This window comes from Megalopta genalis, chromosome 10, assembly GCF_051020955.1.
Source record: "Megalopta genalis isolate 19385.01 chromosome 10, iyMegGena1_principal, whole genome shotgun sequence".
In the NCBI taxonomy this organism is placed as follows: Eukaryota; Metazoa; Arthropoda; class Insecta; order Hymenoptera; family Halictidae; genus Megalopta; species Megalopta genalis.
Window position 1 is genome coordinate 13,616,583 of NC_135022.1, and position 20,784 is coordinate 13,637,366.

The 20,784-nt window shown below is 33.9% G+C and overlaps 1 protein-coding gene across 8 annotated transcripts in view; it reads left to right on the forward strand.

Moving 5' to 3' along the window:
• Nucleotides 1-20,784, forward strand: part of ssh (Protein phosphatase Slingshot) — a 176,091-nt gene that overhangs the window by 17,158 nt on the left and 138,149 nt on the right. The window contains exon 1 of one of the 8 annotated variants that reach the window (XM_033469995.2): nt 16,292-16,851. The exons of the other annotated variants lie outside the window; for them this stretch is intronic. Within the exon in view, the coding sequence (XP_033325886.2) occupies nt 16,772-16,851 (80 nt within the window). The 5' untranslated portion in view covers nt 16,292-16,771. Of the gene's footprint in view, nt 1-16,291; nt 16,852-20,784 lie in introns of those variants that run through there. 8 annotated transcript variants of the gene reach the window in all.

The window sequence follows — 20,784 nt, forward strand, 5'->3', positions numbered from 1 at the left end:
GCAATGATATCAAGTTAATAGAGCAAGGTACAGAAATAAAACACGTGGTATCGTTAAATTGGTTTAATAGGAAATCGAGACTTTAAATAATTTTGTCACCCATATACGGATGACGCGCAGTCAAACTGTTAATAATGTAATTATGTTATACTTTTCTAAACGTGTAATTACAATATACTTTAATAATAATATAAATCGGATAAATTTTGTTAATGATATAATTACGGTGCATTTTTTTATAATTAAAATTGTTATGGAGTCATGTGTACATGACGGCTATAAAATAGAAACAATTGCCGGACCGATACGTACATATGCGTCTATAGTCCACGCCGATGGTCTTCTCTGGACGCACATACGCGACTATAGCAGTCATAGAGTAACATATTCCGCGCCGAGTTATTTTTACTCGACTGTTCACACTGGCCATTTGATATTTTAAATCTTGATATATTATATGCAATTATTAATTGTATATATAACGATGAAACAAACTTATTATGACTCATTCTTGCGGTGGAAATTAATTCTTCAGTTCTAAATTTGTCATAAACTATTTTTTAGCGCATTAAATAAACATGTAAGCATATATCATCGATGGTACACGTGACACGGAATGTGTTGAAGATAAAATATCTCACTTACCATTCATAATTATAAAAACTTCAGAGTTGGTCTGTGCTTCGCTTGCAAGTGGATCCAGTTTATTCGACCTCTAGAAACAATCCGATATGTTTGTCCTTATTTAGAAACAATAGAGACAGCCTAATTCATTTATACGTTTTCGTTGCGGGACACTGGATGTATTCCAACTTATTTGTCAATGTTTCATTGGACTCCAGAAATAAATCTATTTGCCCTTGCTTTACAGAACTATGGAAACAGTTCAATTTCTTTGTTCCTGCTTCGCAGGACGCCAGAAACGATTTAGGTTATTCGCCCCTGCTTTGCAGGATTCCAGACACAGTCTGATTTATTTGCTCTTACTTGACAGGACTCTAGGAATAGTCTAATTTTTTTTTATTTTCCCTCCCTCTGTGGAACTTTAGGACCAGCTTAATTTATTTGTCGCCCCTTCACGCGACTCTGGAAACAAACAAATGTATGTCCTTGTCTTACAAGACTTCAGGATTAGTGTATTTGTTCTTGCATCGTGGAACTATACGTAGAAACAACTCAATTTATTTGTACTCGTTTCTCAGCCTTATAAAGACAATCTACATTTGGACGGTTCAAAAGCCAATCAGTGTAAGTCCGCTTTTCTTTCAAAATGGGTTACGCAGTGCAAATACATCTTTATCTAGGAGCTTTCGGTCGATAAATCAATATAGTCGCGATTTCTTCATAAATAAACAATAGATAGCAGCACTTGTATTGGCCACGGAATGAATAATAAACTGTTTAGAGGGAGTTGTTTTTTCTAAAAAAAAAAAACATTGACATTTTTCGTTTGCATCTCTTCTGATTATTATGTTCATTTGTACGTCATCTTATAATAAAAATTGTGCTTCGCATTATTAGTGGCATTGTTATTTTTTTTCTTACAGCTAATTCGCAGAATCCTTATTCGTCTCAATTTTAAGGGTAATGAACTTAATGAACACTGACTGGCTTCTGAGCCGTCCATTTGGAGATCATTAAACTAAATAAAAGGAATTCATTGCGTTATTAATGGACTGCGAATTTCACGGAGTTTTTACAACATTGGACGTGTGCAATTTAATTCCTTGCATTATTATAGTGCAAGGGTGAGGATCAGTTTTACGTTCAAAAAGATCAAGTTAAAGATTACCAGAAAGAAAAATGCCACTACTTGCACATGAAAAAAGTTTCATACAATTTTAAGCCTTTAAGAAACAGTTGCTTTAGGTTATCGAAAATGTTAGTAATATATTATTTATAAATGTTAGTATATCTGCAAATTGCACATCTATACGACTAAAATAATAATGTACATGCTAGAACAGTAGTGTCGCATAGTATATCAAAAATTTGCCATGATAGCTATAATCTATTTCAACCGTTTGTCGTATGTCGGACCAGACTCGACATCGATTTTTGCATTAATAGTCAGTTATTTTGCCGATCCACGCGATATGCATGATTAATGCCACGATTGCATGGGTGGCTAGGGTGCAATTAAAAGTTCTGCAGATGGAAAGTCCCGAATTCAAAATCGCCGCTCATAAACAATTACGTACAGCTGCACGTACAAAAGTCACCCGACAATTTCCACTCGCGATCTTGCGCCGGCCGCGTTCCGTGCTGTCTTTGCAATTCGAAGTCGCGCAGTGATCGTGTGACGGCAGAAGAGGAAAACACTTCATCGGATATCTTCGTAACTTGAAATTGTCAGTGATTTTAATTAAGTGACCGGTGTTTGGTGACAGTGCTGAGAAAGTGAACTCCGTGTTGACCATACCGTTAATACCTGAGGTCCCTCCGATCGTATCCTTTGCTTGGTATGGCCATCGACCTGGGATCAGCTGTACATTGTACGAGGTCAGTGCACCGACATCGCGAATCGTGACCCACATTTCCCAGCAGCAAATGCATCCTCGACTAAATGGGTGAGTTTACTATTAATGATATTCTTTATAATTCTTAAACCAACGTATCCTTCGTGTTCCTTAAGTGACTATTTATTATTAAATTAGCTTTGTGTGCGAATCGTTCGTTGACTTCCGTTTGGATATGGAATTATTGAAACAGAAATATCTTTTGCGTAATTTTACGAGGTTCTTTATTGTTAATCTTCCTTGTAAACGGCTCAATTAATAATTAAAACGGCTGTCACGAATAAACTACTTACTATTTCGGGTCTGAAAAATTAATAGATATTCTTCGGACATTCTAAAATGAAAAGATGAACAGCGTTTTTCTTAAAATTATCACTGTCACGTGGTAACAAAATTCGAGAAGTTCACGTTCCGTGACTTGTTCGTTGCTTCGAACGTTGCCCGAAGCCTTCGCTCGCTGGATCGACCACCTAGCAGTTGCCGAGCTCGCCTCTCATTGGTCACTGTTTTTCGACAATAACTCGTAAACAAAACCGCGAATTGCATTTTAGCTAAGGAAAAAGTGACTTCGAATGACCTCAGGAACCTCTCATTTCCCGGAAGTGCCATAATTTTGGGACACCCTGGTAGATGGTGAGAATGAAATAATACATCATAATAATACAGAAGAAATTGCAATCTTCAGCAAGCGCTTGAACGAACGTGTTACCTGGAAGATCGTCCGTGACATATTTTTTTAAACAACTTATACTGATGCACTTAAATTTTTTCCAACAAACTGTTTCATTTTTATATTTAATGCAGCTTCTATCTTCTGTACGATTTCTTCGCCTTCTATTTCTTTCTCATCATGTATCACTTCGAAGAGTTAGAACTCGTATCACTTTCGCTTAATTGCAGTTACGATATGCACACTAAATAATTAAAAAAATATTTTAATAATACGATCACAGTAGCACGCTTTATTTGCTCTGATGGCAGTTTGAGAGAAATGCAATATGATGCGACTGATGGCAAGATTGTTCGGCAAACATTGATGACGAGAAAATCGTGAACGCGTGTTCCAGAATTTCATCTACTTAGCCATTGAAGATCGAAGAATGCGATCGCGATGGATTCCGCGAAAACAACTTAATTTCACTTAAGATGTTTTTGCACTCAATGCCTCAATTGTGATATCCTTCAACCGCTCCAAATAGTGTGCAAGGTTCCATTATAGGGATACGATCGAATTCCATAACGTAATAGCAAATTCTGAAATAGAAGGGAGGAAACACTTTCGACCGCAAATGGTTAAATTATATGCAATCGATATATATACTTTCGACCCCCGGTCTTCGCCGCGTTCACCGCGAAATTGCTCAACTAACTCGCTTGTAGACCGAACTATCGAATAATTTGGTGGATCGGAATCCCGATGTCGATTTCATCGGAATAATAGGAATCTCTCGAACGGCGAAAAATCTTGGGTTCTTTCTTAGGCACCTGCAGAAACGATTGCGTCGATGTATTCATCGGTTTTCACTTTTAACGTTCATCGTAGCTGCGAGTATCAGGTGAAAAGGAGAAACATAGGCTGACAATGAGAAGAATTCTGACGACCCGTCTGGACACCGAAGCCTGCCAAGGTAGTCTACCTTGAACGGAATTCTCGGTCGTACGTAAATTTCACTAACAAAGAGCCGTGACTCCGTCAAGAATAATGGCCGGACGTTGCATGTCTTTTCCTTCGTTAACGATACCACACGGATAATATTGATGCCATTTTGCACGGGTAAACAGCAGCGTAGATTCGAGACGGAATTTAACCTGCTGCATTCTTTGGCTTCGAACCGTCGCGTTTTTAACAGCCGGCCTTCGATCACTGTTTAATGTAACACAGTTACAATTACAATGTACACGAGACTCTTTCGACAGGATTTTGATTTGCACGGTTACTTTCGACCCCGTTTCAATCGCGGTTTGCGGTTTTTTAAATACGTTTCACTCGCGTTCGCGCGACTTTTTTTCCAGTATATCTATAAATATAGCAGAGTTAGCCAAAATTGTATTCGGATGACGGGTAACAGATAAAGACTAACGAATCAAATTTTATTCGTCGCTGTCGAATAAATATTCAATCGAATAAGACTTTATCTAGATACAAATTTGAACGAACAAGGTTTTATTAGAATAAGAACTTAGTCGAATAAGAGTTTATCTGTATAGGAACTCATGCGAGAAATAATCGATTTGTTTTAAAGTGATTTTTTTTTAATAGTTTATCGATTTATCTTTTCCGTATTCCTGTTTTCAGATGCTGCATCGGAAAGTTTATTATTTTTGGACAGATTGATCATTGATGCACCACTAAATAATCTATCTACGGTTTTCTACGAAAAGCATTGGCAATTTTATAATTCTGTAAGAAGTTGGAATTGAACTGATCCTATACATATGTATTCGTACATGTATATATATGTATGTATTCGTATAAATTTACGTAAAATCAAAAACCGTCAACAATTATTCGCATTATTGTTCGAATGATTTTACAATCACCTTTCGAATAAATAGAATAATTTATGACGAATAATGAAAAATCGTTATTCGAATTAAATATTCGACTAGAAAAAATGTATTCAAATAATTATCTTAGATTAATATTTAATTCAAAATAAGTTCGAATAGTGCCTAACTCTGTTACGTAGGGAGAAAACGAATTTTTTGTATTATAATTGAAAGTAAATAAGATACCGATGTTCAAAAGAATCATTACATTTTCATTTTCCACAACATGAAGTGAAACATTAAATGAAATCATTTCTGTGAATGTATCTATATATCTTCAGTTGTTTCTTGCGTTGTTTATCTTCGATATTCTTTTGCAAATACGTGCCTTCATATAAACTTTGCTTACTAATTCAAAGAAATGTTAAATCATATTCATTACTGGTCTGACAATACTCGTATTCTCCAATATGTACATAAGTGCTTGAAAATCGGAATTTCTGCTTAGCTATTTGGTGCAACGTTTTCTTCGTCGTACTGTATACATTAACACTTTAATGTTAATGTTAATCCTTTATTCTACAATTTCTTTCACAATCGCGTTAATTAGCACCTCTCCGTCCTTATAATAATTACCCTAACACAGCTTTCGCGCTCAAAATAATCCATTTGTCGATCATCCTCACCATTTTACAAATAAAATTCACTCTTTTGTAAATAAAACTCGCTTATTTGTAATTATTTCTAACAAAATCCATATTAAATTAAAATATTGAATGACATTTTATAAGTAATCGTTAAGGATGAATGAAAATTAATTATTTGTTATGGAATTTTAATCATTTCATAAACAAGTATACAAAGACATGTTAAATTAAAAAATTAGAATTTAAGAATAAAATACAACCGATTTTGATGTATGGTAGAGGTCGTTTTATTTGTAAGAAGAATATGATCCACAAAGGGATTGATTTCGAGTGCAGAAATCTAACGTACGATCTACAAAAGGATTAATTTCGAGTGTCTATAATTTACAAAAGGATTAATTTTTAGTGCAAAACCTGCACGATAAGATGCTTTTGTAAATCCATATTTACTTTCATTCCTAGACTTCGATAATAGAAAAATCAAATTTTGTTTCGATTTAGGAGAAATGAATAGCGTTTGTATATTTAGTAGATTACGTACAAAATTTTCGTCATTACTGTCACGAGTCTGATTCGTTGTTATAACGCAAATGGCTAATGACAGTTCACGCTATTTACTCTGTTTGAAAGTTGGCTTGTATTCGTTGTTAAGCGATACTTCAGAAAGCCACGATCGCTGACAATTATCATGCACGTTCGATATTCTTTATGGGGTTAGGGGGAGGGTGGAGAAGACGTTCTGCCTCGATAGGGTATCCGAGTTAGGCGCTCCTGATTCTTCAACGTTAATTGCTGCTACCGTAAATGGTATTGTTGCCAGGAACAAGGAATGGGCTGTGCGTGCAGAAAACGCGTCGAGCAACGCCGCGATCGCTAAAAGCGGTCTCGTGTGAACCTATGTGAAAGAGACGAAACGAAACGAAACGAAACGAGACGCTATCGTGTTCAGGAGAGTAACATCTTGCGTATCTCATTGTGCTCGAGCATTTACGTAATCGGTGGCACTACAATAGCCGTAGTGCACTTTCTTGCGCATTTCTTCCTTTTTCGTCTGACACCTCATGAATCGACCGTGCGATTACGCGTGTACGGAAATTCGATGTGTACACGCTGTTTCTGTTGTTGCCGAGATCACGATTTGGTTACTTTACACTCGTCGACGCGTTTTTTTCGTTTGCCAAAATTTGTTTTCTTCACTTAACGTATCCAATACGTACCTACTAACATTTTTGTGGCATTTTAACTTGGAAAGAATAGTTATAAACCAATCAAAATTACTAATAAAATTATTAAATTATTATTTAATGGATTCAGAATGTGCCTATTTATTTATTTATTTATTTATGGTATTTTAACAAAGCAGGAATAATTTTAAACATTAAATAATATAAAATTATATAAAACTATAAAATATAAATAATATAAAAAAAAAGAAAGTAAAAATAAAATATATAAAATTATATAATTATTTAACAAATTTTCATAGCAAATAAAATCTCATAAAATTTTGTCTGAAACAACCGCTACCGGAACTGCTTAAAATATGGTGACAGAACTTAACGGGTGTGTATATGAAACGCACACATGAAACTTGCGTACATTGAAAAGTTTCCTAACAAAGTGGCAAATGGAGACGAGATTACCAAGACTCTAGGATTTGTAATCGCTTCACCGGTATTAAATTTGTTAGATTCTTCAAAATAGCACAATTCCATATTTGAATACTATTTTACATTTGCCGATTTTCCTTCGCTTCACGGGCGCGATACGTCCAATTTTATGCGGACAGTTGCCAGAATTTCACTCAAGTAAAAATTTACATTTATTTTGTCTCGTGTATAAAGTTCGACAATGGGAAAGTATAATACTTATTTATATTGCGGGCACGATAGTTCCCGATAAGATGAGTGTACCAGTTACTGCCACCGTTCGCATAATGGAGGCGTACCGCAATTCGTGTAAATACTTCGCGTGTGCCGTGATAGACCTATGATTATCGTTGCGAGCACGTTTATGTTAGAAGACACTATTCACAGCTTGAAGATGTTCGAAGAGAAACGACGACGTAACTTCATTTTTCACAACAATCGTGTCTAGCTTATGTGCAATTACTAGACAGCGAGTTTTATACTTTTATGGCAAGTACTGAGTAAATATTGATCGACTTAATGGAAAAATATCAATTTTAATAAGTGATATTCTTTATGATTAATATTTTCAATCTATGCTAAAATTTCTGTACTCACATTTAGACTGCGGATTTTTTAATTTACGGCAAAAATTGGTAGCTGAAATATAAAATTGTGTAGACGTAAGTAAAATTTGATAGTATAGTTACGCTATTTTCAACTTATATCAATCATCGAAAGAAATAATTTCCTTTTATGTAATATCTATTTTCTAAGATGGTCTCAGACAATTTTTATTTTGCATAAAGATCCGCAGTCTGCATATATTATATAATTGATTAATAAAAGCTCACATAGAGGTCCCATGTAGCTGAAATTTAAAATAGTAACAAGATAAAATGAATTTAATTAAAGATATTGAAGAAAGAAAGTACTTACTGTTTATAGTTTATATTTCTTGCAAGTTTTATTATTTATTACAATTCTTGCCTTTCTTTTTAGGGTGATTTCTGGTTACGTCTATTTGTTTACATGACATTTACTTATGCCCAACTTAATCTACTGTTCACTGCATTTATTGTTTTCAGTGCTGGTAATTTTTATTTGGTATAAAAATCTATAATCTATTAATTACAAATATTTCGTATTCATGTTAAATAGAAATAGATTCTGGCATAATTTCTTCTTTTTCTTTAACATAATCATATAATAGTGTACTCTATATTGGACTCTGTTTATAACGTAAGGCAACAATTTTTCTAGGCAATTACATTTTCATATGTTTTATTAACGCTAAACTTACCATGCCGGTTATTGCGCGGGCAATGTAACATTCGCGTTCTGAATATTTTGTAAAATTTAACAAAAAGAAAGCCAAATTAAAAAAGTTTTTAATTTTTAATTAAAAGAAATTTTTTATAATTCTTTTCGTTTTTCTGTTTATATGCTTTTCGATCTAATTCTTGGGATCCGTCCGAATAACAAATAAAACCAGTCCGCGATTTCATGTCGAAAAACCAAAAACTTCGGCCGTGGTTAGAGGGTTAACACGTTCCGTGCCACGTGTACCATCCATGGTACACGCTTGCATGTTTACTTAGTGAACTGAACAAATTGTTTACAAGAAATTTAGAACCGAAGAATCAATTTCCACCGCAAGAATGGGCGTTGATAAGTTTTTGTTACGTTGTTATGTGTACGAGAATTAATAATTGCACGTAATACATCAAGTTTTAGTAAAATATCAAAGTGTGAAGATTCGAGTAAAAAAAGCTCGGCACGGAACGTGTTAATAATCGTCGAAGCATAAATTCAACCGTAATTCGCGCAAGAGAGTTCCCCGTTCCAATGTTTTGGATTTCTCGACGACTGTCGATAACTACGTTCGTGACTGCGTATTCATTGATTTTTTAGTTTGTAGCTCTCTTTCGGGGTCATTCACCTTCGACTGGTGAAGCCGCAGCTGCTGCTAGATTCTCCACTCTACTCTCTGTTTATCGCCCACTTGTCAATGGGCTCGGCAATGAAACGCTCAAAACACTTGCGATTTATGTTTCCATCGCAGACAGAGAATTTTTCTCGTTTACCGCTCCGAAAGGTCAAGATTTCCCGACGATCACGTTCAAACGAGATGACTGATAGTAAAAAGAGTCGCATCGATTCGTGCGAGCAGAAGAGTTAGTATGTATGTACAATGTACGACGTAAGTATTCGAACGATTTCGAATATAATATTTGAATATTTAAAAAAATGTACTTATATCACGAACTGCATGATATTTGTATTCCAGTGGCAAGTTGTAAACATTGCAGTATCACACAGATGTTCCATTCTAAATTAATCCTTTAGTAGATTTGCAGGTTTTATTCGTTCTTTTGCAAATCAAATTCATCTGTTTGCAAATAAAGTTAACTCTTTTACAGATCAAAATTGGCCGCCTCGTGTTATTTTTAAGTTGAATAAGATTTTATATAGTTATTAATAAAATAATGCAAATTTCATTAGAAATAATTTATCGTCATCAATCGTTAATAACTATGTATAAAATGTAATTTATTTTTTAAATTTAATATGAATTTCGAAAAAATTTTTTGATGAAAAATTGAAAAAGTATCTCCGCATATTGACGAATGGTATGTAACGACGTGTACAAGATTTAATTAGTGCACATGGTGGACCAGCAAAGTATACAAAATTCTTGTTTTTTTTGGTGAAAAATGTATACATAATCGTTCGAATACTTAATATTTTATAAATACTGTTAATATTAATATGTTGTTTTGAAATATTTCACATGTATTATCACGACACTTACAGCATGCTGCTGGAATAAAAGTATTACAAAAATATACGTAATTAAAGTACATTTTTTAAACCCTCAATCGTTTAATTTGAAACCGTTCGAACACTTTCCGGGTTCAATTATTTGAAAAAGTATTGGAAATATTTAACGAAATAATTATTTATGTTGTGATAAAGAAAGTTATTATTTGAGATAGTATTTGATGTTTCTAAATTTCTATTAATTATTTCAAATTCTATTTCTGACAATTAATATTTATGAGAGAAAATAAATCTATAGAAAAAGTACAAACACATGTTCTTTCGAAAAATAAGCTGTTTCTTATATTTCTCTTAATTAATGAATATAAGTGGCACATTTAATATCTGTTTGCTTTTAATAATATACAACGTACATGATATTTAAGAGTTTCATTTAATGCGCAATAAAGAAAGTATTTATTTCAATTAAGAATTCCATGTTTATATCATAAAATATATGTATATTTTAAATACTTGTTATATATTTGTAAAATCAGTTAAGTATTTCAACTAGTATTTCATTTAATACATAAATAAATTACTATTTCAAATAAAGTATATGTAAGTACCTATTCATTTCGATTCAAAATTTGCGTGCGGAGGTTTGAGTTATAAATTATGAAATGTTGGATTGTGCAAAAGTGATCTCATTTGGAAATAAGAAATTCATACAGGAAATTGAAGTGTATCTCCTTCACAATATAGGCATTCATTCAAACTGTGATGGGAATGCTACAAAAAACGAATACAAATAACTAGCCTACGGATTTTATGCATTTACGACAAAAACATGTATATAATCTTCGACTTATTAAAATTATTAACCCCTTGCATTATAACGACAAATCAGAATTGTGTGTGTGTGTGTGATGAAGATTTCATAAATTATGTACCAATCATTTAAGATTCACTGTTCCCAAATCGAAACAAAATTTGACTCCTTTGTTATCAAATTCTATGAATTAACGGAAATGAAGACATGCGAATAACGAAACTTGTTTCGCGCTACCAGAGATATTATTAACACTTTATCCGGAAGCCTTTAACCGGAAGCCTGTTAACCCGTTTAGCTGTTGCAATGTCTTCGAAAAGTGTCTAAGTTACTGTAATTATACTGTATGTTTCATTTTCTGTATATTTTATTTAAATATGACACTTTTACAAAATATATAATTTCATTAATTTCATTAACCGGTTAACAGGATTTGCAATTATTGTGGTACACTAGCGGGAATCTTAAACATCTTTGTCTACATGATAATTCCAAACGAAGTTACTGGGATGATGTCATTGTATTGAATAATTTATTAAGAATTTCTTAACTGTAAACTGCAGATTCCGAAAAGTTATGAAATCGTCGTCAATGAATAATGTGTTAATAACGAAGAAATGCTAATTAACGTAACTATGAAAGAAATCGTACTGCAAAATGATTAAAACAAGTACATATTTGTGCAATTACTGTTTTATTTAGAAAATTATTGCGCCTGAGGTTTCGCAGTAAATAACTAAAAGAGGACGATAGCGAACGAATTTGTTTGCTATTGAAGTCTCTGAGCCTACATCTCGCGTTGTATTTTACAATGTTTCTGTACAGTTCAATTGTGTATTTCAATTACACAGTGTTTTGTATTTTATTTTATTTGTATTTTGCAATTGTTTTGTATTTTATTGTATTTATATTTAACGTTCTTACTTATTTATTATTATTGTACTTGCCTCGTCCTTATTCCTCTAACTCTTGTATAATTAAACTCGTGTGATTTCTTTTATGCAATGTTGTCCGTTATGTATGTATGCAAATCAATTCTTATTATATCAATTCAATTATCGTAGTAACTCAACTGCGTTTCTAATTCAATTACTAATTATTTCAATCACGAGTTTCATTCAAATACAATACAATTGGAATACAATGTAATTCAGATACTTTTTTATACTCATTTCTTGTCTCTTCTCCATATTTTCTTCTCTTATTACCTATTAATCAATGATTTTCTAATTTTCAATTTAAATCTAATCACATCGTAATTCGTAAGGAATGTAATTTAATTACTTAGTATTCTGTAATCGTATACTCTAATTGCAGTTACGGATTACATCATAATTCAATTGAACAGAGATCTGAATTACCAATTAAAAAATGTGATTGAATTATAATGTAAATATAATTCCGTGAGTAATTCAATTGTAATTCTGCACAACTCTGCTGTGCAGTCTCGGTGCAATAAAAAATGACATAATGACAATAATTGAGAGAAGGGACCGCACTGGCGAGTATTGTGTAAGCGGAGATACAACTTTATCAATGTATAATGCGATACAGTTTCATATTGATGGCCGTATTCCACTTTCGCACTTTGACCTTTGGTTTCTCGTACTCCCAGCTGTAATCTACTACCACCGTGGTTCGTGATTCTTTGTTTACAAACCGCCAGTAGAGCTCGAACTTCAATGATGACAGCATTCTTGGTAAACTGTGCAAATACAGCGAACTTGATTTACAGAAGATTTTGTATTTATTTTGATAAAATAATTTCATTTTAATTTAGAGGCATCGTATCGTCTAGTAGACGTTTTTTGGTACCAAGCACTATTTAGAATGTCGAAGCGTCCTAATGTTTTAGAGACATTAAATGTAGCCTTTCGCCGTTCGAATATTCTGTAACTGTTTTCTTTGCGAAATAAAACTTCGAAAGAGAAATTAATAAATATTTCTAAGTAAATCATGCCGTCTGCAGGATCTTGGAAATCTAAAGTATTCTTAAAACTAAACTTATAATGTCTACAGAGTATTTTCCCGTACAGACGCTTTTACGTAATCGTATGCAAGATTCAATAAATGAAGCTTAATTCCAGATAGAGATAAACGTAATTACATACAGCGAGCAACAGAAGTATTTAAATACTTTTTAAAGCGGAATAATTTTTTTTTAATTGAACCAAATGGTTTAAATTTTTTTAAGACGTTAGATCTATTAGTTTTTAGATTACGCTAACAATTTAATTAAAATCAGTTATCGCAGAAATAAGCTGCAAATATCGAAAGATGCAAAACTCTCCGGATCTTCTGCAATTACTGGTCAACAATTTATAAACAACACATTTTGTAGATCTCAGTAACTTATTTGCATGTGGAAAATTTCATCGAAAATTGTCATCGTTGCGAGCTGTAAACAATTAACCTGTTAGCTGTAGCAATCTCTGTGAAAAGTGTATCCATGGTTGTTGTAATATGGTATGAACTTGTAATGAAACGACTGTTCTATTTTCTAATTTTATCACTAACATTGATTTATTTATTTACATAACTCCACCAGTTAGTTGTTATTGACGTGTATATTCGTCGTGATGGGCGTATTCGTCAAAACAGCTAACTGGTTAAAGATTGCCGGTTTTTGGCTGTTTCTGGTGAAATTTTCAATGTGCAAATATGTTACCGAGATCTACAAAATGTATTGTTTAGTTTTTTTTGTTTCAGTCATTCATGTTTTTGTCATTTCATCAATTTGCAATTTTTGCAAAATCTTGTTTAAACATACTGTTTAGTAAACTAAGCATCTTAGAAAAAATTTAAGTGGTTCGGTACACTTTTTAATGAAGTTATTCCGTCTTAAAAATGTTCGAATACTTTCGTTGCTCACTGTATTGTCCAAGGTAAATTCTAAGATATGTTTTGTTGCTGTACCGTGTTTACGGAGCTGGATTTCGGTAACGCCACCATGACAACAAATAAAACGAAAGAATTACGAGTTTCAATTCATTTGAGCAGTGTGTTCTACATGTCAATGGTAGCGTAAATAACAAAATATATATTGAGAGACAGCGATAGGAAAGTCTTTCAGAAGAGCGAAGCAATTCTGGATTGTAATAGTTTTTTATTATGAAATTTCCGTACGAATGGACACCCGAACCAATGTTTATACTTCATTTGCTCACAAACAACATGTTATGAAGTACATAAAAAAAAATTACGAAGCGAGACCAGCTTTTGCTACAGAGTAGACTGTAGACAACAATAAGTAGAACAATGGGATGAGGAAAATTGAATAAACTGGCAAAAATATTTGACGATTAAATTTTGCTTTTTCTTGTATTATTATCATCGGAATATTCTCCTCCTTTTACCGCTTGCTTTATAATTTACTTGGTGACTAGACGGGTAAGTATTGATTTATTCGTAATAGTTTTCAAATCGGGAAAGTGTTTTCATATTTAATGTAAGTGCATGTATAGTTTAACATTTCAATATCGATTGGACTAAGAAAATATTATAGTTTTCGATTCATCTTAATATTTCAAATCTTCGCAATTGATTTAACTTGATTTAATACTAAGTTTAAGGAGGTCTTAATACAGCTGTTTTACATTTTTTTTGTAAATACAGCAAGCTTTAATTTATTTAGAGTTTCAGCGATTTTTATCGTAATATATATCCTGTAAAATTAAACCGAATGAATTCCTTTATAAATGTATCTTTATAATCGTAATAATCGTAAATTAAACAATTTGGATTGTCTTTTTAAATTTACCGTTAATGTTGATGAAATACGTAAATGCTGGTATTAATATTAAAACGATAGAAAGTGCAGGTAAATATATTCAATCGGAGCGATACAAAAATCATTGCGCGAATGCGATCATAAACCGGACAGATAATTCACGTGACAAAAAGCAAAATTCAATTTCACGATGTTTCAATGAGTCATTCCTTGAGACGATGAGACCACAACCTTCCAGTCAGGTGTTCGTTACAATGGTATGGACTGCAGATTATACAGATTGGCGTGCAATGGATACTAAAATCCTTGGGAAACGATATCAACTATCTAGGAATCCAATGATACTGACTTCGATCACGTTAACAATATACATATATAATATGCACATTGAATACTTCTCATCTAAATATATGCAGCAGGTGTAATTGAACAAAGAGAGCAAACAATAGTTGCACTCAAAAGTATTTTTATACTTTACAATAATAAATCTAGAATACAAAATTTAAAAGAAATAACTGGACATAATGACACCAATACCACAATTCTTTCCAAATCATAACTCTTTCTCATTGTTTCTCCATGGTTATTTCCGGTTTATTAATGGTCAGCACATTACCATCATTTCCCATCGAGTATACTCGTATACTCGTAAACAAAGCCGCAGATTGCATTTTCGCAAAGAAAAAAGTTACCCAGAATGACCTCAATTACCTCAAATTTTCGTAATGCGAGACATTTTTGGGACACCCTGTATAGATATTTGTCATCGGTCTATGGGTTGTATACAAACGTCATTTCATATCTAAATTATGACATAAATACCCGGAACCTGTTTTTCGCACAATTCGTACGCCCAAAATTCGCCACAAATCCACGATTTCACCCTTGACCTCCGTTTTATCCTCATTAATTCATTAGATTCTTTGTTCTCCAAAATTCGTGCACATTTCTTTCTGTTGTCTTACAACTACCGCATATTTGTCTAACTTACAGTACATTGTCAACTTATTTCCGATTAAGTTCCGTCGTATCTCACTTTTTATCTGATTAAACAAAAAATTGCCAACGTACTCGACATTGATAAAAAATATTCACGACGAACATATTCGTCATTTGCATGAATCCCATGGCAAATATATTCGTCATTGGACAAAAACCTCCGATCGTTGCGAATGTGCTGAATAAAAAATAAAAATGCCCATGACATATATACATATTCGCCAAAAATGTCGAAAGGGTTAAGCCAAACAGCAAAGTTGGATCAGCGCCGTTCCGTCTTATCTAAATTCCGCCAGGAGGCATGGAGTTCCCATTCGACATCTCGATCTGTTCCTCGTTATCCTGAGGAACAAATAACCTATAGGTAGAGTGTTCGTAGTCGCGCGCATGCGTCTGGAATCGTATGCATACGGAAACCGTAAACACAGGGCGGAAATGTGTTATGGTGCCATGGAGCGCGTCCTTCCCTCCGTTTTCCACGCTTTCCTCGATCGACCGAGTCGCGTTTCGGTCCGATCCAGTCTGGTCCAGTCCGGTAGGTTAGGTTAGGGTCGTCGCGGCGGTTTCGATGGGCGCGAAGGGACGTGGCGGGACGGCCCGTGGTGGGGCGCAGAGGGAAAGGGAGAGGAGAGAGTGAGAGGAGAGGGGAGAGAGCAAGCGAACTCCCACCGTTCCACGATTCACTTCGCACTTCAGTCGCCTCGTGTACCTCGGAACGCGAGTGTTCGTCCGTATTTCACGGTTCGCGTTCCGTCTCCCGTCCCTCCGGTCGTCGTCAGCTACGTTCTTCTCGTTCAAAAACCGTGTGCTCCTCCGCCGAAATTCGAATTGTGTGTCCCGCGTGATCCAATTGCCCAGTGAGCCGCGAATCGCCTCGCCACACTTCCTTACCGACCGAGTCGTGTGCACCAAATTTTCGGACTGTTCGGCGGCGAACACTTTACTATCTCTTTCTCTCTCACTCTCTCACTCTCTCTTTTTTTCGATTTTTCGAAATTGTGGTAAAATGTTGGTGGGAAAGCTGTTCGTGAGCGAGCCTGTGAGCAGTGCTGCCGGTGTTTAGTGGATAGATTCGTCGACCGATTCTCTCGAGCGAATCTCGTGTGCCGTAGTGACTCGTGAAAGAGGTTTACTCTCGCTGGCCGCTTGCATGTGTTGACTTCATGGTCTTCGAGAGCGTCGAGAGGCGGAACCCGGGGTTCCTCCGCGAAGACGCTAGACACGGTTACATCCAATACATCAGGTAGGAGTTTTCCCCTTTGATTTCGATCGTTGTTTTAAATGAAACGGTAATCACGACGCTCGACGGAATTGTTGATCCCCGAGCACGCGAGATGTATGCCCAGTACACCGCACGCGGCCATGTGAATAAGATAATGTGTCATCGTGTGCTCTCGCGTATTGTTCTCGGCGAAGGAAATCGTTCGGAGAAGTATCGATATGTCGATGGTGTACCGATGGCGATTCAAATCGCTTCGGCGAATATTCGTTGAATCTGCATTTTCGTATTTATTCATTTGCAACGTTTGTTGTCCTTCGAGTTACTTATTTTATCTTTATCTGAAAATTGAGTTATTGGTACGTGGCTGCAGTGCGAAAGTAAGAACAGAGCATCGAAGTATAGTTTTAAGGATCGATTTTTATAGAACTTTTAAATTTGTTCGCGAGGATACGTCGTTTTAAAAACTTTGGCGACAACGTTGAAATAGATTGGCAGTAAATTATAATAGGACTATAAATCGACTGACAATAAAAACAACCGCAGTAAATGCTGTTTAAGAAAAAGATTAGTTTCCTTTTTTTGCTACTTTTGCGTGTAATCCTTGCTTTTTCAAAGTTTATCGTATAGATATCATGTTCTAAGTATATACTTTTTTCAGTTAAAAAATAAATAGAAACACAAAGATGCTAATTATTAATATTTTTAATTCATAATTGAACTCCTTTAGTTCCACTGGATATTTGTTTCCCAGTTAAATTTAAACGTAAATATAAATATTATGGTAAAAAAGACGTTTTGCTACCATAGAAAACGAATTTCTGTTTTTGGGAATTTCCGGCCACTGTGTGGCGGTTTAATTAAATCTTGGATGACGGAATCGTATATTCACAATTATTAAGTTGATGATGTATATGACAATTTGCAGCTTTTTTCATCAATTCTCTAAAATGTATTTTTGAAAATACTTACAACGCATGACACCGAATGCGATAATCAAAAAATTCTGAAACTTTGGGGATATGTATTATGTGTTATGCACAATTTTATTCCTTGCGTAAATTCGCCATAAGGGGTGAACATTAACCCCCAAATATTCGGCTATTTTTTATTTCATTGCTATAATTTTCAAACTGTACAAGATACAAAAAACTGTTCAAACAAAAGATACTTCTATCATGTGGTATACAATTCGTTAATTGTGTTTTAATTTAAACAATTGGAAAAAAGTTGTAAACAAATAATCGATATCCTTTTTCACACTTTTATTTTTCACGTTTAATTTTTAATCCGTGATTCAAATAGTCATAAACGACATTAGATCATTTTTTGTCGTTAATGTAACTGCAATATTAGTGTAACAGTAATCTATTCGATTTAATTGTCGAAAAATGAATCATTAGTTGACGATTTAAATGAGCTGGGTAAAATTGTACCGATAGTCGCAGTCCGAGGGTTAAAAAACCTAATGTCGTGTGTTCTATCTGTTTTCCTATTTATCCGCAAGGTGGTTAGTTTTCGTGTTAACTGACATAAAGCAACAGCTGCGCCCTTTATGCCGCTCCAACTTGAAAGGGGGACCCTCGAATGCAATTATTTTTAAAAAGAGAGAGAGAGAGGGGGGGGACCACGAGAGCCAGCTTTTGTATAAGTTTTGAATCTCTCTCACGGTAGCCAGTCCCAATCTTCTGTTCTCACAGTATTGTAACACGTGTAGCACTGCCGATATCAATCGTTTGAAGATCTGTATCTGGTACCTTTAAGTCTTCATTCTGGGACTTTGATGTCTGCATTCTGCAAATAATGATTTGAGCTTAGTTAAAGCGATAAATGTCGAATAAATCAGTAAAGTTTTGAGACATCAGGTCAGACAAATTTATTAATAAAATTTATTATCAGGTCAGACAAATTTATTAACAAAATTTATTATCAGGTCAGACAAATTTATTAACAAAATTTATTATCAGGTCAGACAAATTTATTAATACAATTTATTATCAGGTCAGACAAATTTATTAATAAAATTTATTATCAGGTCAGATAAATTTATTAATAAAATTTATTATCAGGTCAGACAAATTTATTAATAATATTAATAACTCTATCATTATGACATTAATTTTCTAATGTTAAATACATTATTTAAGTACGACGCTTCCCTTGTGTGACCTCGGCGTTGACAGATTAAAGCTTGTAATAGTGTAAAAGTAAGTTAGGATCATTTACAATTTCTATTTATCAATTTTGTTCTACATACTTTTTAGGTATATACTTCTAAGGTTAGTTTTTCTATGGATCTTAAGACAAGCTATCGAGCACTGAAATTGTCTGAACCTATTGTTTTATAAGAATGACGAAACAAACTATTTCTGCATTTTATCATTTCGCCACTTTTAGTCTAATATATGCTTGAATTAAAAAAATCTATTCCATCATTTCTTGCAAAAGAGTCTTTGTAATGTCAACAATTTTAAAACAAACAACGTGAAACCAGTAAATATTTTTTATAAGCTCAATATTTTTAAAAACATTTAGCTGATTTTTCACGTTTATCTTCAGGATAATTTTGTTTTTCTATTAAAATGACAACGTTACTTTCTTCTGGAAGGTATTTTATTTCACTTGAGAACATCATATTACAAAAAATGCTCCAAACAAAAGTTGCGCATTTTTTTTAACGTAAAATTGATGATTCCAAAATAAAAAGTATAGATTTATGATAAAAAAAGCAAGATGGCCTTGATATAATCTTGAAAAGGTCCACGCATTAAAAAACTAGTAGTGTCATTTGACTCCCCACTCGAAATACTAAAGGACATGTGTCAGTTTTTTTTTTTTTTTTTAAATCACGTGTCTACGAGATTTTTTTACAATCGCAATTTAAATAAGACACCCAGCATAATTTGTTTCATTGAATCCATATGAAAGATTTGAAACGATCTACGATCAACCTAAATATTTAGCTTGACAATCTTCCATAGAAAAAAATGTTCATCTCTCAGAAATAACGCTCTATAAAGAATAAACAGACAGTGCAGGGGTTACTGTGTCGGAAATAAATACTGATTAGAGGAGATCGAGAAATTGTGTTCTTTGCGTAACAGCAGTTTAAATAGAACTGCCGCAAAACATCTGGCAATAATCGAGCAGTAGCTGACTATTATTAAATATACATAGAGTAGAGGAGCTGGTTACAGTGCCTTCTCGGTTTGTTTTCGGTCATAATTGAATTTATATTTATTGAATAAGAGACACACATGAATATTTTTTATTCTTTAACTTTGTTCATTTTTGAATGAAAAGATTTAATGTTTTATTTGATAAATATAAAATTAATCAAGCCTGAAAATAAACCAAAGACACAGTAATTTGTCACCCCGCAATAACCGGCTCCACTATTTTAGGTATAGAACCAGTGAATGAGAACCATTTAAGAAGCTGAATGTCCAGAATATGCGCAAAGAAATGTGTGCTATGATATGATAGTCTGCAAATGCGCGCAAATAATAATGTAAATCAATGAAAAAACCACTCAGCAAATATTTATATCTTCATCGAGATGTTTTAGTAAATTCAGTAGGATTATGATGGATACAAATTTCCATGACTGTGTTTCTCCGCATTCAATCAATTCTATTCGACATTGCGGGATTCCCATTTCAGAAACCATCAGTTCACGTAATTATAGTAACACGAGAGATTATTGTATTTGTGCAACGGGATTTGATTGCTGTAACCGTCGAAGATTAGTACAGATACACCGATCCTTTGCAATCGGATGTCAATTTTGCTTTCATAAAATCTGTGTACAATTTTATCAAATTTTATTTAAATGTACTAATTATTTCTAGCTTTCTATCGTTTTATATTTCTTTTTTTTCCAAGCGTTACTCACTACTTTGCCAATAAGTACACTGTTGGAAGAAGATCTGGGCATTATCGATATAAATTATTTGA